At 48.8% G+C, this 23,060-nt stretch overlaps 1 protein-coding gene and 1 non-coding gene across 2 annotated transcripts; one reads left to right on the top strand and one right to left on the bottom strand.

Annotated features, from left to right (window-relative positions):
* Window positions 1-2,178: 2,178 nt before the first annotated feature.
* On the bottom strand, window positions 2,179-2,251 carry TRNAV-UAC (transfer RNA valine (anticodon UAC)). The gene has a single exon. It is a non-coding gene; the product is annotated as a tRNA-Val (tRNA).
* Window positions 2,252-3,279: 1,028 nt separating this feature from the next.
* Window positions 3,280-22,765, top strand: LRRC52 (leucine rich repeat containing 52). The gene is made up of 2 exons (XM_077759967.1): window positions 3,280-4,149; window positions 22,349-22,765. Exons 1-2 carry the CDS (start codon window positions 3,528-3,530, stop codon window positions 22,672-22,674), a joined length of 948 nt encoding a protein of 315 aa, XP_077616093.1. The 5' UTR covers window positions 3,280-3,527; the 3' UTR covers window positions 22,675-22,765.
* Window positions 22,766-23,060: the final 295 nt, after the last annotated feature.

Genomic DNA, 23,060 nt, shown 5'->3' with positions numbered 1-23,060 from the left:
AACATCAAGGACTGTGCCCACCTGTCTTTTGGATCACAAGAGTGTGTGGGGAGGCACACTGACACTTGAAAGGGATCGCTAAGTGGGGAAGGTGGTGTCTCTGCCAGATGCAGCTAAAATTAGGAGCTGGCCCAAGAGCAGCCTCGGCTAGTGAGTATGTATTGATACCAGGTGTTCCTCAGTGTGCTCACCCGATACCCACCTGTGCTACAGGAGGGACAGCCGCCCCGGCCACCCCAGGGGCAGAGGTGGGCTCATCGGACAGCTGTATACATGCTAAGGGCAACCCAGCTGCTTCTGAAGCTGGAGGTGGCAGATTCTATTTCCGCAGAATGTGGGGGCCAGACGGGGTCATCAGATGGAATAGGAAGGCTCTTCTCTTGGCCCTCCCCTAGTGGCTCACTGTGCCACCAGAAACCTTCCCAGCATGTAGGAATTTAGAAGTCCTAAGGAGAGCTGGAACTCCTCTCGTTCACCTCCCTCAATATATAGATGAGAAAAGGGGTGATGGGCATGGAGGAGGGCACTTGTGGGGATGAGCACTGGGTGTTATATGGAAACTGACTTGACAATAAACTATTTAAAAACATATATAGATAGATAGATGAGAAAACATAAAGCCCAGAGACATTAAGCAACTCTGCCAAGGGCAGACAGCACTAGTCCAGAACTTCCCAAAGCCGGATCCCTGAAGTAAGAGTCTCGTAGATGTTCCTTGAAGATCAATTGTTTTAAAGGTTCGGAGATCAGGTAGTTGGGAACGGCTACATTCTCTATTCCTTGTCTCGTCCACTCATTCTCTATTTAACAAATATTTACTCAGTCTCAAGATGAGGAACACATTCTAGGGACCTGGTCTAACCCGGCAGAGCTGAAACCAGCCTACGGGTATGCAGACTTCAGGACCACAAAATGCACAGCTACCCCAGGCCGATGGACTGTGAGGCTTTGTGAAAATGGCAATGCCCTGGGGAGAGAGAGCAGGCTGAGGTCCCTAATAACTTTTAATGCACTTATTTGTCCGAGACTTTTCCAAGTCAGAGCACTTGCAATCATATGGCCGAAAGACTAAGCCTGAGCCCAAGGCTTTGGTCTTGAAAAAGTGTATCCACATCAGGAGGCCAGAAGTTAAATGCAGAAACCTGGACACACTGGCTCTTCTTAAAAAGAAAGAGTGAGAAAGAAGGAGAGAGGCATAAAAGGTGGAAAGTCAGAAAACTCACTCCACAAGCTTTGGCAAACCAGTCAGCGATCATCTCTCATCAAAAGGAAACAGATAGGGGCGCCTGGGGGGCTCAGGGTTTAAGCTACCAGCTCTGGGTTTCAGCTCAGGTCACCATCTCATGGTTCGTGAGTTGGAGCCCTGTCTGGGGCTCTATGCTGACAGTGTGGAGCCTGCTTGGGATTCTCGCTCTCCCTGGCTCTCTGCCCCTCCCCCACTCATGCTCTCTCCACCCCTAAAAATAAATGAATAAACTTAAAAAAAAAAAAAAAGTAAACAGACACCAAACCCAGTGCACTGGGAAGGAATGTGGCACCCCTACCACACCCCCTCCAAACCACACCCTCGACTTGAACTGGCCCCCAACGGAAGCTATCGCTCTGGAAATTAATTCTTCCCCATAGCCTTCACAGGTGGAAGTCCTCTCCCAGGCAATCATGTAAAGTCTAGCAAGGAACTTTTTTTTTTTTTAATTATAAGGAAAGGATGGTTTCACCATCAATAAAATCCTGCTTCAATTAGTACAACTATGCTTCGGGTCATTATTTTAAGTGTTTGAAATTCTACTTAAATAAGGTCACTTTCAATTTGGTAAACACTCCTAAGTCATCATCTTAATTCACGGCCAGTCACCCTAGGAATGCTGAGTAAGTAAACATAATCAAGCATTAGCTAACCAGCCACAAATCCACTTGAGTTTATTAATTTCTCTCTTGGCAGAGAAACACGAAAGGGGCCCAAACCATCAGAGACATTCACGCATCATTCATTCAGTAAATATTTATTACATACCAGGTGCCAGGCACGATGCTAAGCTAAATATAGGTGGCATTGGTTTTTTGTTTGTTGGTTTGGTTTTGGGTATTTTTTCCTTCCTTAAATAGTTTATTGTCAAGTTGGTTTACATATAACACCCAGGGCTCATCCCCACAAGTAAAGAGGGGACTTTCCACCCATGGTTCCACTGAAGCTCGAACCCAGGACCTTCTGCGTGTAAAGCAGATGTGATAACCACTACACTATGGAACCTTGGCGGTGGCATTGTTTTATTAATATTCACCGCTAGGTTATATACGAAATCCTATTTTCCCCCAAAAGATCAATTTTCATTCCTGACGTGCTTTTTCTTCATTTCTGCCCAATGTGCCTTCCTCCATAGAGCAGACGATGTGTCCTGACTGGTCAGCTTCCAGACTCGATCTTTTCCTCCAAAAGACCCCCTTTCCCATCATTCCTCAAATAGTTAATGAATATAAACTCCCACAAGAAGCGCTAGAGAGGCACTGGCTACTTTAGAAGTCCCAGGAGAATGGTAATGGTAAGAAGTAGTTCATATCCTTGCACTCAGATATTTTCTTATACATTTGAGTTTTGTGTTAAGGGAAGTAGCTTGTATTTGCTCTAAAGGTTTTTTAAAATACTAACACACATATATTCCAAAATACATTCCACACATATATTGCAGAAAGGGTTGTACGCGCACTAGGAATGAAGTCTTAAGGGCACCACCTTATCAGAGGAATTCCCTTTCCTCATTCAAAGGAGGCTCCCTCTTTCCCATCCTACCAAAAACTGGCACCCACCCGAATCCGCTCCCCAAGGAAAAGACCCATTCTGAGAACTGACCTTAAACAAGTTACTTTGCTCATCAGTAAAGAAGGGGGCTGGGCTGGAGACTGCCAAGGTCCCTCTTAGCCTGGACCCCTAGCCTAATCCTCTGCCACCCCTCCCTGGGGAGCTGGTACACACACACACACACACACGCACACACACCACACACACCGTGAACCCATGCGCAGCCCCCCGCCCCCACGCTTCAGGGGCCTGATACCCAGCCCCCACCCCCGGGACAGCCAGCTTACCCGAGACACACAAAACACCCCCACACCACCCAGAAGGAGAGGCAGGACTCTCCCTCCCTCAGCCAGGCAGTCTCCTGAGGCTGCTGACATCACAAAGGTGTCAACTGGCAACCTCATTGTCATGTGGCTCTCCCCTGGCTCCCCTTCACTTGCAAACGCAGGGAAAGGGTGAGACCTTTCAAAGCCGCCAAGCGGGCAAGCCTCCAGCAGCAGCCCGGGAGTGAGCAAGCTGCAGAGCCACCCAGCCGGGCGGCGGGGCATTGGGCCTCGCGTTTCAACTTCTGTTCTGTTCTCCTGTAATGGAAAATTGCTTTGTACAAAGCTAGAGTGTTACAGTTCTTTCCAGCGCCCCTCCCCCCCTCCACCCCGCCCCTCAGCAGCCTTCTGACCAGAGGGACAGCGCCCGCAGCAAGGCGGAAGGAGGGTAGTTGCGGTTTCTTACTATGTCCCTTGCTTCAGGCCCTGGGCCCGGGTGGTTACTCTTTTCCTTTGGAATGGGACTGGTATCGGGGTCTAAGTGTCCAGATAATTGTCAGTGTCAAGACCAGGAAGTGATCTGCACAGGGATCCAGTTAACCGAGTACCCCCCAGACATACCCCTGAACACCCGGAGGCTGTACCTGAATGATAACGGCATCACTTTTTTGCCAGCGATGACTCTGGGACTCCTCAGTGACCTTGTTTACTTGGACTGTCGGCATAACCTGATTCGCGAGGTGATGGATTATACCTTCATCGGGGTCTTCAAACTCATCTACCTTGATCTCAGCTTCAACAACCTAACCTTGATCTCCCCATACAGTTTCTCCGTGCTCAGCAACCTGGTGCAGCTGAACCTCTCCAATAACCCTCACCTGTTATCTCTTAACAAGTACACCTTTGCCAACACCAGCTCTCTGAGGTACTTGGACCTCAGAAACACCGGCTTGCAGACCTTGGACCATGCCGCCTTCTATAGCCTCATAACACTACAGACCCTGTATCTGAGTGGGAACCCGTGGGTGTGCAACTGCTCGTTCCTGGACTTCACCATCTACTTAATAGTGTCCCATCTGAACCATCCAGGTGAGGGTTTGGTTGGGTGTGGGGGCGAGGACGTGACACAGTAGGAGGAATTGGTTGCAGAAAAGGGAAACTCAAGAGATGGTCGGGATGGGACAGTGAGTCTGGGTTAAGCTGATTGAAAACATGCTTGTTGCCCCACAGACTCTATCTATCCTGGGGTTGCCTGGAGAGGCAGTGGGGTCAGGAGAAAAAGTTCTAGAGTGGGAACCCAAAGAGCTGAGTTTTCTGGTCCTAAGCTCAGACTTACTAGTTGGCTGCCCTTGGGAAAGACAACTTCTCTGAGCCTCAGTTTCCTGATCCATCAAGTGGGGACAATGATATTGCCTAATGGAGCTGTCCTGTCAACCTAAAATGGTGTGTGTGGAAATGACTGACTTCCATAACTGCATGGTAACAAAGTAATACAGGGGCGCTGTATTCCATTGGTGGCCTATTTTAATCTGTTTGATTCAGTGACTGAATTTTCCCAGGATCTGAAAGTAAATTCAGACATGCAGAGGCAGTAGAAAATCCAAGAGTATGAAGCACAGAAGAGAAAGTGTAATAGGGAGAGGGGGAGGGGCCAGGAGCTCCCCAGCAATGAGAGAGGGGGTGGAGAGAAGGCAGAGGAGAAGGCTTTTGATGGCCCCTTTTTCTTCAAGATGCTAACCCTCTAAGGTAGGAGAGAGTGGCATGAATCCCTGAAGAAGGGGTCACTGGTGCCCACTGTGTCCAGCAGGGAGAATCCACTCTCCCAGGCAGATTCTGAAGTCTTACCTGGCAGATTTCCAAGCCAGATGCTACAACTCTCTCCACTGTCGCCAGCCCTCTGCCATGGTCCCTGGGGCCCCCCCGTGTCTAATCCCCTCTTCTATTCAGTGACTTTACTGTCCCATCCTCATCCTCCAATCATCCCACTCCAACACCACCTGCGCTCAGGAAGTCAGAACTTCAGGTAACTGTGAACTGACTCCTCACAGAAAGCCAGGGGCCACTGAGGTGATCTGGCAAGATTGGACTTTGGATTCAAACCCTATCAAAACCATGTCTTCTCTCCCTCCCCTGAGTGTTTGTTCTTGAAAAGACTTTCAGGCACCTGCACCTGCTGACGCTTCTGGCCCAGGTGGCAATATTCCAGAAAGATCCCTAGCCAAAATGTTAAGTTTCAAGGGGATTTGGGGGGAGAGGGAGCTGAGTGGTGGCAGCGCTCATGGCCTCCCTTCCAATGGGAGGGTCTTAACATGTCTTCCGGGCAAGGCCTGGCTCTGGTGAGGCAAGTGAGCAAAACTGAGGGAGGCCCAAAGAGTGGGCGGCTCCTCACATTTTGTGCCCTAGGCACCTGGCGATGCTGAGAGGTACTTTAATCCGTGTTAGAATAAATTGAAAGGAAGGAACTCCATCAGACCATCTTCTTAAGATCACCAATCATAAAAGGATAGAGGAGCAGTTATCTTGGGTAGGTTGCCTTATTTCTCTATGAGAATGTCTTCTACTTTTCTCAGTGACTGGTGCTGTGGTGCTTTCTAGAAAGCTCTCTGGCAAAGGGCCATGATTGATTATTCTCGTGCATCGAATGTGGCTTTTACATGGGATTCTCCTGTCAAGGTTCATGTAACCAGCCTGTGAAGAAGCTTCATCTTCTTTCGCCCCTCCCCACCATATGTGTATATTTTCCCTGAGCAGGGCCCACCACGTGGCCAGGAGAACCTCAACCCTAGCTGAAAAGGGAGATGTAGCTTGGCGTCCTCCCCAGCCCCTAAGCCTCCTACTTCACCTGCCCTCGAATCTCCCTTAATCAAAATTCTGCTTATGGAGTTGTCTCTTCTCAGAATTTTCAGGCTGACTACATTGGACCCCTTGACTCACTTCATTCTGGGGTTGAATAGGACTGTAGACCGGATCTGTTTCACTGCATGTTTTCAAAACCATCAGAAGTGGGTAGCTATCCTGTCAAGCTCATAAGCTCTTCATGAACAAAGAGTCTGTCTTTTGTGAGCCCCCCCCCCCTCCACAACAACTGCTAATCTGCACATCTCCCTCTGCTGTTTTTGGTGGCCTAGAGAAACCCACCCAGGCCACTTCATGCAGAACTGTGGGCTCGTGGCCCTGGCTAACAATTCTTATCTCTTAAAAACACTAATGAGCCCAAGGCCAGCCATAGAGGAATTGATCTTTGTAGAGATGTTTGAAGCTGCTAGAGTTTTTCACACATGCTGTCTCATTTTCTTTGAGTGTCATACTGACCCTTAAATTTTGTGCCCTAGGCCAATGGAAGAGGCTAGGATTGATCATTTTAATCCTATCATACGGATAAGAAAATAGACTGGCCCCAAATCACACAGCTAGTAAATGGCCCCCCAAAAATGATTTGAACCTCCTGAGTCAGGTCATTTTTCATGAGACTACTATATCTTAAATTCCCTAATTATATGATAACTAAGGTCCTATAAGTCAGTTTAATTGTAAATATAAGTCATGGTATATGCATGCGGCCACAGCATCTAAATTACAGCTTTATTTTCTATCTGACTACACATGAATTCACCCAAGATCATTTCCACTGGATGGGGAGTTCTAACCATCATAAACTCATCATATGCCTGTGTTCACCTCACAAATCCAAGTTCATCACAACCCACCCAAATTCCGAAAGAAAGAGCCTAACCTTGCTACCTTTGCATCTCAGTCTGGTTCTCTCTTCCCACACATACACATGCATACATCCCGTGACAAACACATAAACCCATGTGCAAATACACACACATATACCCACATACATACAAGAATCACGATGTGCCCACATGCACACACCATAAAAACATAAATACACATCTACTCACATACACAATCACCCACATACTTCATATATACAACACACATACATACACCAATGTGCAGATCCACAGCCACACTTGAAGAGGCACACACATTCACATGAAACTGAACACACATACAGTAGAATTCATGAGATGCTTTTCTTGGCCTTTAGCCAGACCTCAACATAATGGAAGATACTTATTTCATGTGACTCAAATGATTCATGTCTCAAGTAGAAATATCTTCGTTATTGAGAAATACTCATGATGAATGCTCAAGCTTAGCGCTACCTATTATACCACACTTGATATCAAAAGGTGATCTTTGGCATGTTCTAAAATGGAGTGTACTCCTCTCTCCCCATGTGCCCACAGTGCAGGATATAAGAAGATTCTCTCTGAAGTGATGAGCTGAGTAACTTGGTTATTTGTAGAAAAGGATCCAAACTGAAGATGGGTTTCATTTTAGACCCAGGAAGATACTGAATGTTAGTACTGGGTGATTTTACCTGTGGTGCAGAATTAAGGTCAGGATGACAGAAGAATGGCAAAGTATAGAACCCTTAAAAAAGCAAGGCAGTGAAGAAAGGAACTTCCATGCTACCACCACTCAGTTCATCCATTCACCCATTTAAATCTTTATTGAGTCCTATAGGTGCCAAACAAGTGCTCATGGGAGGGAACCAGCCAAGAAGCCTGGAGCATCTACACCATATATGTCCCATGGCCCAGTCAGGGGCAGCAGAACTAACCAAACTGGACAGAGCAGGACAAAAGAGACCGCCATGTGCCTACGAGGCAGAGCAGGCACTTGGGACAGCCTCGGCTGCAGATGGGGAAGGACAGCCACCATGCAGGCAGGGGAGCCTGGTGTTAAAGAGCTCCAGCTGGAGTGAAACAGACCTGGATTATAACCTTAGCTTTGCCACTTGCTATTTATAGGATATCAGAGAAGTTACTTAACCTCTCTGAACTTCAACTTCATCTTTCAGACAGGTATAATAATAGAACGAACCTATGTAGGCTGTGGAGATGAGAACACTTACAAACTGCCATTAGCAGTAAGTCTTGCACACCAAAAGCATTCAATAAGTGAATGGTTGGCAGACGTGGGAAAGATACAGGGTACTTAAGAGAGTACAGACATCAGTCAGGTGACCCCAGGATAAGCAGTGGGCTTCAGGAAGGCTGAGCACACATGGAATAAGAAGGCTGAGCACTCCTGTCCAGGAGACAGGACTGTAGGGATGTATGTGGGGATATATATAGGATGTAGAAGGTCCCAGGACTCTGATCCCTGGGAAAATGGGACAGAGGGAATCTTAGAGGGAGTTGGGTATTAGACAAGTTATGAACACAGGAGTTCACACCCTGGGGGACAAAACCAGAAGCCCAAATCAAGGCTTGGTCTCAGCCGGGACCATAAGTCTCAGTGCTGAGCCAGTAGTAGCCAAGTGGTTCTTTCTAAGTCACCTCAGTCTGGAACTGAACTTCTACCTAAAGACAAGCACCCACTTCTGGAAACAGGTGTGGACATGCAGACAGCCTGCAAGGGATGAGGGCAAGGAGGTCCAACTGTGGGGCAGACATGGCCTTGAAAGCAAGAAGACACCTACATGGTGTGATTTTGTTATCTGAAGAGGACTAAGCAATACCTCGGCTCCCATCCAGTGCCTACCACTGAGCTAAAATGAACCATTAGAGATTTACCCTTTGGGATCTCAAAAAGTACCCCAATCTTGAAGAGGACCCTGCAAAAATATATGAACTCCAGAGCTCAATAATACTGGTGCCCCAAGCCTTTATCAGCTCTTGGAGGCAGAATTGAATTCTTGAGAAATACAATTAGCTAAGATTAGTTCTGCAGCAGTGGGGAACCTTGAAGGAAGCCAAGGTCCAGCAAAGAAATGGAGAGATCTTAAAACAAAAATTATGAAGGCCGTAATATGTCCTTCCCCTATGGTGCATCTTGGCTAAATTCACCTGCCACAAAGGAGATGTAGGGAAAGTTAAATCTTTTATCCATCTATTTCATTATCAATAAAAATTTTCCCATATTGGCAAAAGGTTCAATTCCATTTTCAAAAGGTTTTCGTCAAAAGAAGCCCTCTAATGATATACTCAGCAGATGCACTAAAGGCTATTAAGTCCTCAAAGAGTTCACATACTCACTTTGCGAACATGAAAGTCACGGCAGAAATGGAGGTGGGTGGTAATGTGCTGGTTTCCAGGATGCTCCGATCAATGCAGAGGTAAACAGATCCACAGATTCCATTTTCTATTTGGCCTAGGTCAGCAGATAGGAGACTAATTCCTGGCTGGAACTGTAATTTTCCAGTCATTAATGCTATTTGAAGGTGAGAGTGACAATTGAGCTCTTCCCAGGATAGAGCTGCCTAGTAGGACAGGGTCGAATGCCTCTGAAGATGCTCTCAAAAACTCACACAACTCTAAGCTCCTGGACATAAGGAACCTGACCTTCATCCCCTCTTCTTCCAAAGCCTGGTCCAGCACTGCCCAACAAGTCTCTGCAGCAGTAGAAATGGTTTATATCTGTGTTGTCCAATGCAGTAGCCACTAGCCATATGTAGCTATTGAGTCTTAATTGGGCTATTGCAACAGAGGAACTGAATTTTTAATTTTATATCCTTTTACATCTTGTAAATAGCCACATGAATGGCCACTGGCCACCATATTGGTCAGGGCAGCCCTTTAATAAAAGATGCTAACGCTAAAGCTTTAGAATCTAGCCTCCTCACAGGTAAGTGACTAGAGAGCCAAGCCCGGCATGGAGATCTCCTAACATCCAGATTCAGAGTTTTGCCCCATGCCATGATGTCGCCTTACTCTGAGACACATCACAGTCCACTCCAATCTGAAACATTTGTTGTATGTTCAGTATATGCCCAACATTCTATGATAATGTTGGGTGCTTTCATCACAGAGAAAAGAAGTCAAGAATTCCTGTCTAATAAGACAACCTTGGGATATGAAAGAAGATGCAATTGAAAGCCAGAAAGTCCTGTCCTGGTCCCTGTGATGCCACTGTGTGATTTGGGGCAAGTCACTTTCCCTCTGAGACTCACCTGTCTTTGAAATAAAAAGAGAGTAGGATTAGATACTCTCTAAAGCCCCTTTTAACAGGTAGTCTACAGACCTAAATAGAAAGATAAGGTGCATGTTAATGTAGGAAAGCCGTGATCAGCAGACAGGGTCCCAGATGGGCAATGCAATGGGTCAGTGCTGAGGTGGAGGCATCCCTGGAGACGTAGGCTACAGTCACATCATTAGGATGTGCATGTAATTAGTAAGCAGGCAGCCTTGAACTCTCGAGCTGTCCCACCTCCTCTCTTAAGCACCGTCTACTTGACTAGAACTATGCCTTGCCCTGGTCTATTCTCCCAGACCTGGCCTGCTCAACCAGTGTTCTCAAACTCCAATGAAATTTAGAACCCTAGACCCCATGTACAGAGATTCTAGTTTCGGACAGTGCAAATCTCTAGGCCCTATTTTGAGAAACTCTATGACAATGGCTTGTGTTCTAGATCTATAGCAGTTACCCCCGCTGGTGAATAAATTGCTTTGCACTGAGATGTTAGTGGCTAATAATGTTCTGACATCCTTCCCTCAAGGGGCATTTGCAATGTGACAGAGAACAAAAGGGGAATTCAGAAAAGAACAGACTACCAGGCATAGAAGTAGGGGTAGTCTGGGGACACTGTCCCTCTGTGTCCAGCTCTTAAATTATAGTCTTTAAGCAGTCCTGGGTGACCCGGTGGTGGGGCCCACAAATCAAAGAGGAGTCTGGGCAGAAGTGTTGTAGAGGAAGGGGGACCAAGCCAGTGAGAGACATCTGCAGGGAGCAGATGGGCTGGGTCATGTGCTATTTCAAGTCCACGTCATCTCGAGGGCATTTTGAGCAGAGAACATCTTAGTTTCATTCCAAGGCTACTTCATCCTGTATTCAAGGCTGCTGTAATAGGATAATGGCCCCATTTCAACCCACCAAGTACAAAGTCATCTACAGCTGTGCCAAGACTTAGATTTCCAGAATGAATTCAGGTCCTCACACTCTTCTACCATTAATGCTAACCCATCTCCTCCATCAGAAAAATTGCTGCAAAGACCAGACGCCCAGAACAGGAACAGCTGGGCAGCAGACATTTCCAAGGCCATCAACTGCTCTGCCAGCCCATCTCTCCTACCTTCTCACAAACACCCTGCTGAGAGCCGGAGGAGCAGCCTCATAAGGGCAATGAGGGGGCTGGAAGGGGGGCATCTGGGTCAGCGATCCCTAAACCACCCAAAAAAGCCAAGAAGAGATGAGGTGGCAAGCACGTGTGGTGTAGGAAGGAGCCTGAGTGATTCTCACACATTCTTGAGTTCAGCCACTTGAGATCCCTGAAAGGAGGTGATCCAAAATCCCTTCAAGCTCAGAATGCCCACAGGTCCGGTCACCCAATGCCACTCCGGCCTCTGGAAGGCAGTATTGCAAGGCCAGCCAGCCTCGGTTCCCTTACCTCTAGAAGAGAGGCGCTCTCCAGCCTGGAGGTAATCCAGCAGAGTGTGGATGTGGCTAGAAAGAGAAACTGGGATCTGGCCATGAAGGGCCTTTGAAGGGTTTTCTGGGGAACAGGCAGTGTGTCCTGAGAAGCCCTAGGAGGCAGGTGAGCCTGGATGCAAGGCTAGGGGCTACACAGGCATCCAGGTAAGAGGAAGGCAGCCTATATCAGCCATGAGGATGAAGCAGTCTAAACAGGTCAGAAGGAACCATTTAGAAGTAGAGGCAATAGAACCCAGACTGATCTTGACCCTCCAAAGCTTCCTTGTACGCCCTTCATGACTTCTGGCACAATTCTACGTAATTAATAGACTTGTATATTTAACATGTGTCTTCTCTGACAGACAGTAAGGTCTATGAGAGCAAAGAACATGTCTGATTCTTCAGAAATGAGCTCAAGGCCTGACACAGAAAAAGACTCAATAAATATTTATTGAGAAAAATCAGTGAATAAATAAGATGTGGAAAATAACCAACAAAAATTGGCTTAGGCCGCTCTGGGGCCTTCCCTGAGACGGACACTTAGAGGAAGGGCAGTGAGGAGCTTAGGGGAGAACCTTATCCCACCGTGAGCATGTTGAGTGGGAGGGGCCCCTGTCGCCCAGTAGGTCTTTGGATGTTCTGACCTGAAATCCAGAATAGAGAACAGAATATATATGTGAGAATCATCAGCTCACTGGTGACCAATGAAACCAAACAAAGGATGAGATGAGCCAGCAAAAGGGTTTAGAGTCAGCGGGTAATAGAGCAAGGACAGAAACTTTGGGGAATCCCAACATATGGAAGGGTCCAGAGGAGCCACCCATGAAGTGTCCTGGGCAGGAGAAGCCAGGGAAGAGACAGGAAATCAGAGAAGGATAGACTCATGGAAGCCAAGAAGAGTTTCAAAGAGTGGAAGCAGGTCAAGTAAGGGCTGAAAACGCGTTCATCAGATTAGCTACCAAGAGGTCCCTGACGTCTTGGACATTCCAATGACACGGTGAGTGTTGACAGCAGAGCACAGTGGGTTCCAGAATGAACAGCAAGGAAGAAAAAGGGTGCAGAAAAAAATGTAAGCTTGGGGCACCTGGCTGGCTCAGTAGGTGGAGCGTGCAACTCTTAATCTCAGGGTCATGGTTCAAGCCCCACGTTGGGCGTAGAGACTTCTTGAACAAAAAAATTGTAAACTCTTCCAGGAAGCTTGGCTATGGAATGAAGGAGATGGAAGAGAATCGTATGGGGAGGGGGTTATTTATTTTCTTAGGAGCAAAGAGGTCCACATATGTGTTCATCCACTGCTGAGAAGTCAATGCAAGGCAAAGACACGGGCTGGGGGAATAAGTCACGGGGTAAACCCCCTGAGGAGGCAGGAGTGGACGGACTCCAGAACCAAATGGAGGGCAAGCCTTGAACAGGGAAACGCCCCTCCTCTGGGACCACAGAGAAGGAAGTGAGGGTAAGCACACATGGCGATGAGTGTGAGGATGTGGGGCAAATGGAACCGAGGGGCCCACCCAGCAGTCCCTATTTTTCTCAGTGAAATAAGAGACAAAGGACAACTTTCTATCTAGAAAAGTACACAGGTTCACATGATGTTTTCTAAGATGCTTCTGTAACTCCAAGCCAATCAGGTGATCCTAAAATAGCCCTTTGTTCTTGAGATGATCATACTCCAGTTAAAAAGGCAAAATTAAGATGGGCTCTGGATCCAAACGACCTGGTTTTTAATCCTGCCTCTGTCACTTACCAGCTGGGCCACAATCTCCATGAGAAGTATGCTTCTCATCTATAAAATGGGAATAAATTAGTACCTGGTTCTTGGGTCGTTGTGCTAATTCAATGAAATAGCCCACAGGAAGGTTTTAGAAGTATACATAGTAAGTGCTCAACTAACGTTAGCTATTGTCATTGCTGTTACAATTCCTGGTGGTGACTAAATATCATGGGGGACACGGAGAAGGGGGGAAGCAGTGTGGGCTTACTGAAACAGACAGGGTAACAGGATAACTCTTTGTCCTGGGGTGCACCGTCCACAGGGAGCCCAATTCAGGGGGGCCCAGGACTTTTGGGGTGGAGGAGGGTATTTTAAAGCTTTCAAAATGACAGTATTATGTAAAAAAAAACAGAGAGAGAAAGAAACCTAACACCTAGCCTATATGTAGGGATTTTCTTTCTTCTCGAAACAGTGGTAGATCTGGCCTTCCCCTCAACCCAAATAATGAAAGGAATAACTAATACATCTAATACATCCAATTAAAATATAGTCCAGACTAGAATTAAAATCATGTTAACAGAATCTGGCAGTTTTCAATATTTTCTTCCAAAAGCTATGATGCTTGGCCAGAGCATGTGGCTGAGGTGAGGTACAGGCCTTGAGGACTCTATTTGACGTTCACACAGGGGTCAGGGGCCCAGCCTGGCACCTGAGTGCACTTATTCCTCTAATAGTTTCTGAGCACCTATTAGGTGCCAGGCCCTGGGCCAGGCACTGGGCCTACAGCTCTGAACAGAAACAGACACGCTCGTGTGGAGCCTCCATTCTAGCAGGAGAGGAATAAATAGACAAATAAACATATGACATAATGTCAAGCGATGATAAGTGCTACAGAAGAAAATTCAGGAAGGGAAGGGAGAGAGTGTGCCTGGGATTGAGGGCAAGGCAGATACTTTACATTGGATAGTACCAAGGAGGTGACATTTGAGCAGAGAATTGAATGACGTAAGGGGACAAGCTCTGGACATAGAATGTGGGGGAGGGGGCTTCCTAGACAGAGAGAAGAGCAAACGCAAAGGCCCTGGGGTGGAATGAGCTCAATGTATTAAAAGGTGAGTATGGTGGAGGCAGATGGAGGAAGGAGACAGAAAAACAGAGGCCAGATCAGGTAGGGCCTCTAGGCCACTGCGAGGCTTCTGACTCTGTTCCATGTGTGACAGGATATCACGAAAGGGTTTGGACAGGCGAGCGGCATGACCTATGACCTGCAGACGGCTCCCACTGCTGGATGGAGTGAGAAGGGCTGCCACAGATCAGGCGAGAGAGGATGGTGGCCTGGACCAGGGTAACGGTCCAGATGACAGAAGTGTCAGGATATATACGTTGGGAAGGTCAGCCTAACCGGAATGTCTCGTGTTTCGAGAGGCGGCTCGTGATGCGAGCGAGGAAGCAATGAGGGGTCCCAAGTTTCCGCCTGGGCCACTGTGATCAGTGGTGCCTTTCTGCAGCTGAGCTTTTCTAAACTGCCTCTATCCATGAGGATGGCCGTCCACTACCTGGATTTTTCTGAGCAGATGGGTAGTTATTAAGCAGGCTCAGCTCTAGACCAAACTAAGAAGAAACTAGAATTTGCTTTTAGCTTCCAAGAACCAACTGGTACCATCCCCTAGCCCGGCCACACAGCCGGCCCCCCACCCCCATCAAAACCTTACTCAGAAAGGTGCCCGCTGGTTTCTCCGAGCGTAGGGCTTAAGTCGTTAGCTTCTTTCTCAGAAGACGATACCCTTCAAGCCTTATCCTGCTGGTGCAGTGGAAGGTTATATCTCCTGCTGACAGAATCCTGTGTACTCACAAGTGCCTAAGGCAGTATTTTGAGGAAAGGGCATCTTTCTACCCCTAAAACATGCCACATACAACCACTTATACAGAAGACCAGTCCTGCAGCCTAGAGCACCCCTAAAAGCACAGGAATAATCGGGTGGAACTTGCTGGACTTGAAGGTCTTTTCTGTAATGTTCCAAGAGCTTATGAATCACTTTTAACCTATACCAAAATATGGACTTTTTATCCAAGGGGGAAAAAATTGTATCAGATAAGAACTGTAGTGCCCAAAGCCCAAATCCTCCAAATCTTTAAGGTTTCATGATGCCAGGGATGGTTTAGACCAGGAGTCAGCACCGCCTTCTAGAAAAAGCCAGATAGGAAATGTTTTAGGCTTCGTGGACTTCTGTTGTAACTACCCGGTTTGGCCATCTGTTCCCTGAAAGCCGTCACAGAAAATACGTAAATGAATAGGCATGGCTTTGTTCTGACAAAAACGTATTTACAAAAATGGGCAGCAGGTTGAATTTGGCCCACAGGTTGCAGTTTGCTGAAGCCGGGCTTGTGCCATCAAGGGAAGACAGCTAGGTGGTGAGCAAGGAGGAGCTCTGGGAAGCAAAGGTGAAGTCGGTGCTCAAAAGACCCCGCGTGAGGGTCTGCGAAGGCGGCCTGGCTGGCTGGCGCTGGTGGTGCTGGGCTGCTAGATGGTCCACTCCAGGCTCCCCTCTAGAGAGTCGGTTCCTCTGGGCACCCATGGTATAGCCGCATGTAACACTGGCCCTTTCAAACTCCAATTGGGATCTGGTCCTAAAGAGCAAGGTCAAAGACGCAAGCGATTAAGGACTGTTGTAGGAGATCAGACCAATAGCCCACCCGCTGTCTCCTGTGCGCATCCAGCAGACGTCGATTGAGCCGGCACTAGGGACACAGAGGGGAAGAAGAGAACCTCTGCTCTCAGTTCTCTGACGCTGATCGGGGGATAGTAAGAAGTACCCTTTGACGCCACGCCCACCACACTGGCATCCTCACTTCCTTCTCTGCAGTCTCGGAGGCCAGAAGAGCGTCGCTTCCCAGTTCGGGGCTCACCCCTCCATTTGGTCCCGGAGACCTTCAGTTCCTGACTCCTCCAGGACTCCGCACCCCTGGCTCACTGAGTCCTCCCCAGATTCTTGCCAGGGAAGCAGGGATTCGTATTCGTCTGGTGTCGAGCTGTCCAAGGCGGCAAGGATCAGCCGGCCCACCTATGAGGTTCTTCCTCCCCAGGCTCCCTTTCCTCGAGCTGAGCATCATGTCAGTGACGTTGGCCCCGAGGGGTATTAGTAATAAATAACGTTCTGTCCATTCGGCAATCCCGCTCTGAGCTCTGGTGTGGCTTCGGCACGGTGTTTGTGTTAAGGGTGCAACAGTGGGCCACACGGACAAAGCTCCATGTCCCCATGGAGTTCATGATCTAGTGGGTGGAGGCAGACGAATGAGTAGGCGGTAAATCCACTTCCTTCACAAATACATAATTAGCTGGAGGGAAAAATAAGGTCAACTATGCATCTCGTGACATTCGGGCAAGCTCGGGCCGCCAGGGAGAAATGGGAGAGGCAGGTCTTTTCTCGGGGTTCAAGGTGGAAAGGTCAGGACAAAAGGCTCAAGCTGTTAGAAAGCAGCGCTGCACCCTCCGCGGCAGGTACAGTTCAGTAGTGAAGGGTCTCCTCCTCCCATCCTTCATCGTACGTTGTCACCAGGTGGAGGCCCAGCCCTCGCCTCGCCCAGATGGCTCCGGAGCAAGCACACCGGCTCGCGGGGCGCCCAGCCTGCACTTGGCTCCTCGGAGACTAAGCCCTGGGCACCCGCAGCAGAGCGCGGTGCAGGACGGTGGTCCCGGCCGGCCCACAAGGGAACAGCCTGCCTTAGAACCACTGGGTTCGAACCAATTTTCTGAGAGAGAGGCTTCCTGGGCTCCTGCACTAACAGGGGTGGTTCTGAGCCACAGAAGCTCTGACTCCTCCAGACATGTGAGCGTGGCAGACGGGCTTTCTGCCTGTGAGTAACCTGCTATGTGTGGCCATAAACAAGGGGGTACTTTATGTTTCCTTAGGAACTATTTGCAGGAAGAGTTTAAACATTAATGACACCTGTAATCATACCTGGGCACTTTAACGGGAACAAATGCCTGGGGCCCATGGAGTGGGGCTGAGAGAAGGATGACATGGGGCCTAGTAACCTGTTTCTAGTATGAATGAAGGCCCCAGAATTGTGCAGTGCACAGCATATACAACAGTACATGGTGGCTTTTTGTCAGAGGAAAGGAGATCAAGAAAGCCAGGGAGGGGATAATTGATAAACAATTTATTCATTCTATAGCATGGGAATGATTAAAACTACCCGGTGGAGTGGTCAAGGGTAGAATTTAATTTTGAAAAGCACCTTCTACTGTGCCCAGCATACATCAGGCACTCGAAGATCAGTAGATGGCTCTATAATCTCTAATGTCATCAGACTAGGATAGGAAAACAATGTCTGACTATTAATCTAACAAAAAGGAAATGAAATAATAAAATAAAAGGCAACAAAGTAGAGACAAAGAGACATAAAATAAATGGGACAAATTGAAAACAGATATATCAGTCTAACGTTAAATGTTAACGGAATACTTACAATACAAAGTTTGCCAGACTGGACGGAAAGCAAAACTCAGCTACATGCTGCTTAGGAAAATGTATCTTAAATATAGGAGCCATAGATTAAAGTAAACGGATGGGAAAAGGTAAACAATGCAAACATTAACCAAAAGAAATTCAATAGAGCCATACTAATGTCAAAGACGGTAGACTTTAAGGCAAGAAGCACTGCTAGAAATAAGGATATTGCTCAGTGAGGCAAGGGTAAATCTACCAGAAAGAGGTAACAGCTAGAAGTTTCTCCACATCTAAAAACAACATATCTTCAATATATATAAAGCAAACCATGACAGAACTATATGAAGAAGGAGGTAGATGCCCTGTCAGAACTGGTGACTCTAACATCCTTCCTGCAGTAACTAATAGACAATTAATAGACCAATAGTAACCAAGGGACAATAGTTTTTATCGCTGAAAAGTCAGTAAAGATATAAATAAAAAGCCAAAAAAGATACAGGAGACCTGTATAAAATCACAACCTAGTTGGTATTCACAGAACAACATACTCACCAAAGAGAGAATACACATCTTTGGGGGGGGAGAGGGACACGCAAAATTTACTAAAATTGACTTCATGCTCAGCCATAAAGTAAATTCTTAATACACTTCAAAGGACTGCAATCATAGAGAGTATGTCTCTGACTGCAGAATTCAAGTAGGATTCAACAATAAAAATATTAACTAGAAAATCCTCCCAAAGTAAGTGTTCCTTTTTTTTGGTTTATTTTTGTTTTTGTTTTTTTTAATAGTTTATTGTCAAGTTGGTTTCTGTATAACACCCAGTGCTCATCCCCACAAGTGCCCTCCTCCATGCCCATCACCCCCCCTCCCACNACTCTGACCGGCATGAGGTGGTATCTCAGTGTGTTTTTGATTTGTATTTCCCTGATGAGGAGGGATGCTGAGCATCGTTTCATGTGTCTGTTGCCCACCTGGATGTCCTCTTTGGAGAAGTGTCTGTTCATGACTTCTGTCCATTTCTTCACTGAATTATTTGTTTTTTGGGTGTGGAGTTTGGTGAGTTCCTTATAGATTTTGGATACTAGCCCTTTATCTGATACGTCATTTGCAACTATCTTTTCCCATTTCATCAGTTGTCTATTAGTTTTATGGATTGTTTCCTTTGCCGTGCAGAAGCTTTTCATCTTGAGGTCCCAATAGTTCATTTTTGCTCTTGATGCCCTTGCCTTTGGGGATGTGTCAAGTAAGAAATTGCTATAGTTGAGCTCAAGGAGATTGTTTCCTGCTTTCTCCTCTAGGGTTTTGATGGCTTCCTGTCTCACATTCAGGTCCTTTATCCATTTTGAGTTCATTTTTGTGCATGGTGTGAGAAAATGATCTAGTTTCATTCTTCTGCATGTTGCTGTCCAGTTCTCCCAACACCATCTGTTAAATAGACTGTCTTTTTTCCATTGGATACTCTTTCCCGCTTTGTCAAAGATTAGTTGGCTGTACACTTTTGGGTCCAAATCTGAGTTCTCTATTCAATTGGTCTATGTGTCTGTTTTTGTGCCAATACCATACTGTCTTGATGAAGACAGCTTTGTAGTAGAGGCTAAAGTCTGGGATGGTGATGCCTCCCATTTCGGTTTTCTTCTTCAATAGTACTTTGGCCATTTCCAAAGTAAGTGTTTCTTTCAATAAATGATAACATCTTATTAACAAGAACAAGAATGAGCAGATATAGATTATGCCTTCAAGAGTTTTGTCCACCTGGTGGGGGAGAAGAGATACACTCCTTCTCTGGCAAGTAGCCCCCCCCCAGGCGAGGGACATGTGACAGGCACCGTGAGAATGCTATGGGGGGGGGTGTGACAATCACATGTAGTCTGATGAGGGGGCTGTGGGAGCGCCCTGGGAGCACATACATTCACACCAGATTTTGAAGGACAAGAAGGACTTGATCACGCAAAAATCGGAGGAAGAGGCATTAGAAACAGAAAGAGTTGTGTCGCAAAGCTTGCTACGACAGGGGCAAGATGTCCTCGAGGAATTAATAGTTTAATTTGACTGGAGCAAAGGGTGGGTCACTGGAGTGCTAAAGGAGGGAGAGGTCAAAGCGTGCAGACGCTGAGGGCTCTGAACGCCAGGCCAGGCGGTCCGGTGTTATTCCCAGGCCCACGGGGGGGGTCAGAGGAGCGTTTTGAGCCAGCGTGCCTCGACAGAGCTGTGCTTGGGGAAAGCGAGCCTGGCAGGTGTGTGTGACACGGTCCAGAGCTGGGAAATGGGGGAAATGAAGGGAAGTGGATTTAGGGGGACCCGCTGGGAGGCAGGAAGGCTCCCACTTTGGCAGTGACTGGGGAGTGGGGAGGGGGAGAGAAGGCAGCTGCAGAAAAACCTAGACCTCCCTCCCCAAAGAGCCACCCACATCCCTCCCTCACTTAAGAGCAACCTAACAAAGCCTTACAATCACTGCTAATTGCCCCTTTCAAGGTAATGCTCCAACACCGGGAAACGTGTTTCTCAGTGTTTCATGTTTAGTCTCCTCTCAGCCACCCAAGCCTCAATTTGAAAGCTAATCTTCTTAAAATAGAATGAGATAACCTCCCCCTCCCCAGACACACCCTGGACCCACAGAATCTCACATTTTCCTTTCTCCAATACATCTTTCTCTGTATCATCCCGTGTCAGGTCTCTGGCAGTCTGGGGAGGTGTCCCAAGCCCTCTCCGGACAGAATTCCTGCAGCAAGGCCAGGCGCCCCCAGCGGCCCACCGCCCCCACTCCCGGGCCTCCTGGGCAAATCGTTAAGCCAGGCTGACCGGACAGAGGTCTCCAGGCACGACTGTGGTCCTGCCCCTTGAGGGCAGTTATAATGGATCCGGGGGGCCCCCAGCCCCTTTTCCTCTCCTGAGAGCTAGCTCTCCCCCAGGGCAGGGTCGCCCAAAGGGTCTCTTCCTCTCCTTCTCTCTGTAACCTTTGCACAGAGCGGAGGTGACAGCTCACGGCTTCCCTTCCCGTTGTCTACAGCTTCTGCCAAGAGCCAACCCTCACCCACATCACAGCTCTCAGGCCATCTTCCCGAAAGGAACAGCCAACCTCGCTGCAGGTGCACTGGCTGCGGCAGACACTGAGGGCACTCAGCCTGGTGAGCTCTTTCCAGCCACCCCCGTCCAACAGCCTCCTCGCCACTTGGCTCCCTTCTGCACCCCTTTCTCTGATTCCCCTGCTGCTAGCTCCAGTCCAAACGCGATTTCCCTAACCTCCTTGGTCACCCAAGGAAAGATCTGAATGGCTTCACACAGCCTGGCGCCTCTGCTCTAAAGTTCAGGAGAACCATCTCTCCACACTAGCTTGCTTGCATCTCCCACGTCTACAAATGAGCTCAGGGAGCTCCGTCTGCATTTTCTGTGTCTCGTCTCCTGCCTGGATCCTTCAGGTTATCTAGAAACCTCTCTGAGTCTCCGTTTCCTTATGTGCAAAACAAGAGCAATAGGACCGTGTGTCAAAGCTGCTATAAGAACTGAAGGAGACCTTTGGATACCACTTAGCATGTAGTCTGGGCTTGGTGAATATCAGCCACTATTATAATTTTGGGCACGATTATCTCAAGCCCAGGTCTCCACCCTGCGTTGGAGGGCACTTATGTGATGCCTGCTGGATATATTACCCTGGCACCACACATACACAGACAGACACGTCTGCATCGGCATAGGGGAGCATGTGGAGCTAGGAAAATGCAGGGCTGAGGGCAGAGCTCTGAGTTTTCTGTGCAACTATTGAGCGCCATGCCTGCTAGCTCTCCTGCAACAATTAAATCCTCCCAACTGCGCTAGGAGCAGGTAGCATTCAGGGCGCGTGTGAGGCGAGGAGATGGGATTCAGCGAGGGAAATGGGTGTCCTGCCCAAGTTCCCAAACTCAGTAAGTGACGGTGGGGATTCGAACCCTGGCGTGGTGGGTGTGGCTCCAGGGCCCGCTTTGCTTTCCGTTGCATACTCAAGTCCACGGCGCTTGGGCGCTTGACACCGGGAGGGGCTCAGAGAAGTAGCCAGGCGCCTGATCAGCTGCTAAAAAGGACCGAGGACTCATGTGGGTCGTGGGATGAGCCAGTGGATGCCAGCTCACCACGGAGACGCGGGTCCGCTTCTCTCCCTGGTCACCCGCTCCCCTGAGCTCCCCGCACCCTGACGCCTTGAGCACATCACACAGGAGGCATCTCCGGGGACTCCTGTTCCTCTGGAGAGTTGAGCCCGATGCCTCAGTGGTCCCCTGGCTGGACTCAGTCACACCCGGGGAGGAAGGGAAAGGGAAAAGGGGGGAGGGGGGAGGGAGACGACGGATATCAGTGGGGGTCTGGGGAGTGCCGGGGGAGACCTTGCTGGTTTCCAGCCCCCCAGCCCCTGTGGCGGTTTCCCGTCCCTTGAGCATCCTTCAGGAGCCAAGCCCATTTTCAGGAGGCCCCCTGAACGCAGCAAAACCGGTCGCGGGGGGTTGGGGACCAGAAGCAGGGCTGGTGCGGTACTTCTCAGACCCCCTGCGCCCACGTACCACCCGGGGGCCTCCCCAAAACGCACACCCTGATTCAGGAGGTCCGGGGTGGTGGCCGGCAGGCGGCGCTCCGGGCAGCGAGGGTGCAAGGCCCTCCCCGGTCCCGCCTGGCCTCGGGCGCCTGGACGTTCTGCGGCTTCAGCATGTGCCCGCTGTGTTCTTCCTCCCAGATGCCCAGAACGCCACGTGCGCGGAGCCCGCAGAGCTGACGGGGTGGCCCGTGGCGCAGGTGGGGAACCCGCTGCGCTACATGTGCATCACGCACCTGGACCGCCGCGACTACCTCTTCCTGCTGCTCATCGGCTTCGGCATCTTCTCGGCGGGCACGGTGGCCGCCTGGCTCACGGGCATGTGCGCGGTGCTCTACCAGAGCGCCCGGCGCAAGTCCAGCGACGAGGAGGCCGAGGACGAGCACGGCCAGCGCAGCGACGTCAGCGGGCGCATCTTTAGAAGCCGGGTCGACTCGGCCCAGGACGGGTTCCCTCAGCTGATTTAGCGGCTGGAGACTGCGGTCCGACGTGCCCTCCCCGGGCTCCCCGCCCCCCACGCCCTCACAGCTGTCTTAGACACCGACACCTATTAGTAAAGCAAATAAAATATTTGGTGGCCATTTCCCAGGTCGGTCCTTTCCTGCTCGACCAGCCCAGGGCCACTTCCTTCAGCTGGGCAGGAGGGCACAGGACAAAGCCCAGAAGGCCGCTGCAGGCATTTCAGTGTGGAGGAAGGCCGACTTGTTTAATGAGCAACTACTATGCCTCCAACCTCAGTGCTGGCGGGAGGGACGTGAGAAACACAAGATTGGAGAGCCGTCCTCAGAGAGCAAACAGTTGGGGATAAGTCAAGATTAACATGAATGAAATGGAGAAAAACGCAAGACACAAT

Source organism: Crocuta crocuta, unplaced genomic scaffold (assembly GCF_008692635.1).
Source record: "Crocuta crocuta isolate KB4526 unplaced genomic scaffold, BGI_CrCroc_1.0 scaffold133, whole genome shotgun sequence".
Classification (NCBI taxonomy): domain Eukaryota; kingdom Metazoa; phylum Chordata; class Mammalia; order Carnivora; family Hyaenidae; genus Crocuta; species Crocuta crocuta.
The sequence above is the reverse complement of the archived record's forward strand: the minus strand, read 5'-3'. Positions and strand labels throughout refer to the sequence as shown.

Excerpts from the sequence above, each read along its gene's own strand:
- LRRC52 (XM_077759967.1), top strand. The coding sequence starts at position 3,528 with ATGTCCCTTGCTTCAGGCCCTGGGCCCGGGTGGTTACTCTTTTCCTTT. Across the intron at positions 4,150-22,348 it reads GTCCCATCTGAACCATCCAG|ATGCCCAGAACGCCACGTGC; the intron begins GTGAGGGTTTGG and ends TCTTCCTCCCAG.